Below are 6,000 nucleotides of genomic sequence, written 5' to 3'. Positions count from 1 at the left end.
TATGACAATATATTACATATATCATAAGACCTTACTTTCATGGCCTAGTTTTTACCCTACCAGAGTGGTGTTAGGAAAATCCTGGTTTACAAATGACAGGCCAGATCAGGCCTGCAAGTCACATTATGCTAGCTGGCAAAGTTGATGTGTAATTCCTTTTCAGCCAGAGTTGGGATATCCAACAGTTGGAATTTGTGATCATCTGCAACCTGCATTTGGAATGAAATCTGGAAAAGGAGACTACCTAAACCATTTAAACCGGAACAACCATTTCTGCGATGGGTGCAATAAATCTAACTAGCTGATTGGATAAGTTTAGAGACATTTATGATATTTATCTTTGTGTAGCTTAATATTAATCAATCAATTCATATGCAAAAACACAGATACAGTTGAAGTCAGAAGTTTATATACACCTTATCCAAATACATTTAAACTAGGATTTTCACAATTTCTGACATTCAAACCAAGTAAAAAATCCCTGTTTTAGGTCAGTTAGGATCACCACTTTATTTTAAGAATGTGAAATGTCAGAATATTAGTAGTGGATGAGAAGTTTACATGCACTCAATTAGTATTTGGTAGCATTGCCTTTCAATTGTTTAACTTGGGTCAAAAGTATTGGGTAGCCTTCCACACGCTTCCCACAATAAGTTGGGTGTATTTTGGCCCATTCCTCCTGACAGAGCTGGTGTCAGGTTTGTAGGCCTCCTTGCTCGCAAATGCTTTTTCAGTTCTGCCCACACATTTTCTATGGGATTGAGGTCAGGGCTTTGTGATGGCCACTCCAATACCTTGACTGTTGTCTTTAAGCCATTTTACCACAACTTTGGAAGTATGCTTGGGGTCATTGTCCATTTGGAAGACCCATTTGCAACCAAGCTTTAACTTCCTGACTGATGTCTTGAGATGTTGCTTCAATATATCCACAAATGATGCCATCTATTTTGAAGTGCACCAGTCCCTCCTGCATCAAAGCACCTCCACAACATGATGCTGCCACCCCCATTCTTCTTGGTTGGGATAGGGTTCTTCAGCTTGTAAGCCTCCCCCTTTTTCCTCCAAACACAACGATGGTCATTATGCCCAAACAGTTCTATTTTTGTTTCATCAGACCAGAGGACTTTTCTCCAAAAAGTATGATCTTTGTCCCCATGTGCAGTTGCAAACGGTAGTCTGGGTTTTTTATGGTGGTTTTGGAGCAGTGGATTTTTCCTTGCTGAGCGGCATTTCAGGTTATGTCGATATAGGACCCGTTTTACTGTGGATATAGATACTTTTGTACCTGTTTCCTCCAGCATCTTCACAAGGTCTTTTGCTGCTGTTCTGGGATTGATTTTAACTTTTCGCACCAAAATACGTTCATCTCTAGGAGACAGAACACATCTCCTTCCTGAGCGGTATGACGGCTGCGTGGTCCCATGGTGTTTATAGTTGCGTACTATTGTTTGTACAGATGAACGTGGTACCTTCAGGCTTTTGCCAAAACTATAGTTAGTTAACAAGAAATGTGTAGAGTGGTTGAAAAATGAGTTTTAATCACTCCAACCTAAGTTTATGTAAACTTCTGACTTCAACTGTACGAAAAACAATACTAAAAAACTACCTGCATAGCATGAGCTCTATAGTGTCGCAGCAGTCTGCATCGCAGTGATAGAGGCATCACTAAAGACCCTGGTTCGATTCCAGGCTGTATCACAACCGGCCGTGATTGGGAATCCCATAGGTCAGCGCACAATTGGCCCAGCGTCCCCCGGGTTAGGGTTTGGCCGGGGTAGGCAGTCATTGTATATAAGAATTTGTCCCAACAGTTTTTCTCGATTGCTTAAACACGAAAACGGGTTCCTTTAGCACAAAAACCCATACCCTTACGTCATTACCAAGAACACACACACATTCCCATAACTGTCCACACGTTTCAATATTCAAAACTCTTTCTGCAAAACCTTACACAAAAGTGGCCAAATAAATCATTAATTACATTCATTCACCAAACACATGCTCTCAGTATAATTAACTCAAGTCATTACAATCTAAAATCAAAGACCACACCTTTCTCCAGGTGCAAACACTAAGCCTCAAAATTGTTAACACACCAATCAGAATTGCAGGATTAATAAATGGGGCCTAGAGGCATCTCCATGTGCGTTGGAACAATGGACCCTAACAATGCCGACGTTGCAAGACAACAGAGAGGAAGAGGGCGACGACGACAACAACAACAACAACAACAACAACAACAAGTAATCTCAGATGAAATCCGTGCCACCCTAGTTTATCATGTGCTCATACATGGGAGGACTATGAGAGAACCTGGACAGCTAGTGCAACCCAACCTAAGCCGTTACACGGTTGCATCCACTGTCCGTACTTTCAGATGGGAAAATGGGTAATTTGTCTTTTTGCTACTGTGATACATGTAATGTCATTGTTCATATAAACTGAATCTCCACTTTGTTCTCAGTGTAGTTTTTAACCACAGTAATGGGTGATCATCGGTCAGTAATGGTCAGATTTCATTTTTACAGGACTGAGAGGTATTGGAGGTAGGCGGAGACTTCTCACAGCTGAGTAGGAGACTGCCCTGGAGAATATGGTGATTGCCAATAATGCCATCTGTTTGAGGGAAATTCAAACCCAAATAGTTGAAGACCTGGTAGTCTTCCAAGGAATTGACAGTGTCAACATTTCCACCATTGACCGGATCGTTCAGAAGAACCACATAAGGACAAAGCAGCTGTACTGTGTGCCTTTTGAAAGGAATTCAAACAGAGTTAAGGAGCAACGATTCCAGTATGTGCAGGTAATTGTTATACTGTACAGAATTTTTACAATATGTAGAGTATGACCCATCTCTCCAGCATATCAATACAGAACTTTATAGTAATGTGTTACAGTAACTGCAGTACACTATCTTTCATTACACAATAACATTCTTCAACAGGATGGGGAGCCAGGGCAACCAGAGCAAGCCTAATATGTTGTCATTTAGGATAACGTGAGTTCCCATCGTCTCCTCTGGTTCGCACCTGGTTCAATGACCACCCCAGGTTCACTATTTTTTGGCCAGCATATTCCCCAATCCGATTGCTTAATTTTTCTCAGCATGGCGGTGGAGAGTATATGACAGCAACCCTTACACACAGCAAAACCTCCTGGAGGCAATGGTGGACGCCTGTGGTGATGTGTCTGTGGAGTCTACCCAGGGTTTTCTAAGGCATTTTGCCCACGCTGTCTGGCAAGAGCAAACGTAATGTGTGACTGTGATGAGATATTATGGTCTGACCCAGACCTGAGACGAGATGACGAGAACACTGATGCTGATGCTGAGTAACCTGTACATTTTCTGTATTTGGAAATAAAGCTTTTGGAAAATGGGTATTCTATTGTGCATGGACTCTTCCTTACACGTTTTTATTAACACTGGCCATTTTGCTGTGTACATACATGGACAAATGTGTAGAATTACAGGAAATTAACTTAAAATGTCATCTCAACTCTCAAGAGGGGGGCCACAATCTTATTTTCCTCGAGGTGGAGGGAAAACAAATCTCGCTTAGGGCCCCCAAAATGCTAGACCCGGCCCTGCCTATCATGTCCAACGGGGAAAACTCGTTACAGGCTGCTCACGTAGGAGTGCAGGGGAAAGTCACGGTTTAATATTTTTTATTCCATCACACCACTTGGTGGACTAGGGGATTCCTACTGAATCCTATTGCAATGTGGGAGGAGGGGCGGAAGTGGAGGAAGTGGTTCCACAGCCGATTGGATAATGTTTCTTCAGATTCAGTTGTGGAAACGAAGCTGAACGCGACCGCGCAGTGATTTCAGAAAGAGTGGAGAGTGTCGGAGGTTTCAGAGCGCGGAAGGAAGCAAGGGTTAATTTGACGGAAGACTGAGGTTTTGGGAAGCGGCGTTTTAAACTGCTTGTATGGACTAAACTTGGAGTTCACCGGTGTGAAAGCGTGCATTATGCATTCAGACTGCAGGCTGCTATGGGCAGAGCGGTAATGGTGGGCAGGGGACCGACAGGGACCAGGCTTTTCTTCTTGTCGACTGTCATCATCCTCACCGCCAGAAGCAGTCGAGCGCAGCAAGGTTGGTGTCTGTCGGTGCCACTCAATGTAACCAAGTGTAATAAAAGTGTTACAAACTCGATACATATAGTCTGTTACTAGCTATACGTCGTTATGACGCAGTGGTCAAATGACGTTTGGCTACTCGGTTGCACTCGACAGTCAAGCGGCAGAGATGATTTTGTTGTCCTCAGCAAGGGAGCAAACAGAGACTATATCGCCAGATGGCCTACCTTACATGGCTCGTTCTCTCCCCTATCCCAAATATGTAGCCAGAATCAGACTGGAAAAGTTCCTCTTTTCTCCAAGTAGTTTGTTAGTCATTGAAATGGGTTATTGAAGTGTAGCCCACAGCCTATATATAAGGGGTAGACAGTGCAAAGTAACACTAGTCATTTGTGGGCAGGATTTCAGGTAATGAAAGGGACAGCGATATCACAATTTGGTAGAATTTTGCCAAGGGGTTGAAGTGGTAGAGAGGGGTAAACAACCTCATATCAATTTATCGTGGTATTACAGGTAGTAACTAGTTAACAACTCTTCTTAATCCCGCGAACTAGGTTAATGTTCACGTGGTTTACAAATGTATTACACTTCTCCAACTGACACTTGCACGTTTGGAAACGTTGGTGGTTGAGTACAGTGTTTGGTTAGTGATAGTGTAAACTGACCCGAAAGCTGCTTCTCTCGAAGTCCAGCGGGATGGGGAGGTCACTGTGTTTTTGTCCAGTTCATCTGGCTAATGTCCAGCCAGTGTCCGTGATATTACATAACACCAGCCAGGCCGCCATATCGCTGTTATCGCTGGTCCCCAAAAAAGACATAGCCCATTCCCCTATAGCTCCTAGCCTGTTCCCATACATCTCCTAACCCCTAGCCTGTTCCCATACATCTCCTAACCCCTAGCATGTTCCCCTATAGCTCCTAACCCCTATCCTGTTCCCCTATAGCTCCCAACACCTAGCCTGTTCCCCTATAGCTCCTAACCCGTAGCCTGTTCCCCTATAGCTCCTAACCCGTAGCCTGTTCCCCTATAGCTCCTAACCCGTAGCCTGTTCCCCTATAGCTCCTAACCCCTATCCTGTTCCCCTATAGCTCCTAACCCCTAGCCTGTTCCCCTATAGCTCCTAACCCCTAGCCTGTTCCCCTATAGCTCCTAACCCCTAGCCTCTTCCCCTATAGCTCCTAACCCCTATCCTCTTCCCCTATAGCTCCTAACCCGTAGCCTGTTCCCCTATAGCTCCTAACCCGTAGCCTGTTCCCATACATCTCCTAACCCGTAGCCTGTTCCCATACATCTCCTAACCCGTAGCCTGTTCCCCTATAGCTCCTAACCCGTAGCCTGTTCCCATACATCTCCTAACCCGTAGTCTGTTCCCCTATAGCTCCTAACCCGTAGCCTGTTCCCATACATCTCCTAACCCGTAGCCTGTTCCCCTATAGCTCCAAACCTGTAGCCTCTTCCCCTATAGCTCCTAACCCGTAGCCTCTTCCCCTGTAGCTTCTAGCCTGTTCCCCTATAGCTCCCAACCCCTAGCCTGTTCCCCTATAGCTTTTAGCCTGTTCCCCGCTAGCTCCTAACCCCTAGCCTGTTCCCCTATTTCTCCTAGCCCTATCAGGCGTTCCCCTATAGCTTATCCCCTAGCCTGTTCCCCTGTAGCTCCTAACCCCTAGCCTGTTCCCCTATAGCTCATTAACCCTAACCTGTAACCCTATAGCCTATCCCCTAGCCTGTTCCCCTGTAGCTCCTAACCCCTAACCTGTTCCCCTGTAGCTCATTAACCCCCAGCCTGTTCCCCTGTAGCTCATTAACCCCCAGCCTGTTCCCCTGTTGCTCATTAACCCCCAGCCTGTTCCCCTATAGCTCATTAACCCCCGCCTGTTCCCCTATAGCTCATTAACCCCTAGCCTGTTCCCCTATAGC

General features: G+C 45.0%; 1 protein-coding gene across 1 annotated transcript in view; it reads left to right on the top strand.

Annotated features, from left to right (window-relative positions):
- Window positions 1-3,690: 3,690 nt before the first annotated feature.
- Window positions 3,691-6,000, top strand: part of LOC124019364 (discoidin, CUB and LCCL domain-containing protein 2-like) — a 43,255-nt gene continuing 40,945 nt past the window's right edge. The window contains exon 1 of the mRNA XM_046334681.1: window positions 3,691-4,098. Within this exon, the coding sequence (XP_046190637.1) occupies window positions 3,996-4,098 (103 nt within the window). The 5' untranslated portion in view covers window positions 3,691-3,995. The remainder of the gene's footprint in view (window positions 4,099-6,000) is intronic.

This window comes from Oncorhynchus gorbuscha, unplaced genomic scaffold, assembly GCF_021184085.1.
Source record: "Oncorhynchus gorbuscha isolate QuinsamMale2020 ecotype Even-year unplaced genomic scaffold, OgorEven_v1.0 Un_scaffold_82:::fragment_2:::debris, whole genome shotgun sequence".
NCBI lineage: Eukaryota > Metazoa > Chordata > Actinopteri > Salmoniformes > Salmonidae > Oncorhynchus > Oncorhynchus gorbuscha.
Note: the sequence above shows the minus strand (reverse complement) of the source record. Positions and strands in the feature narration are given on the sequence as shown.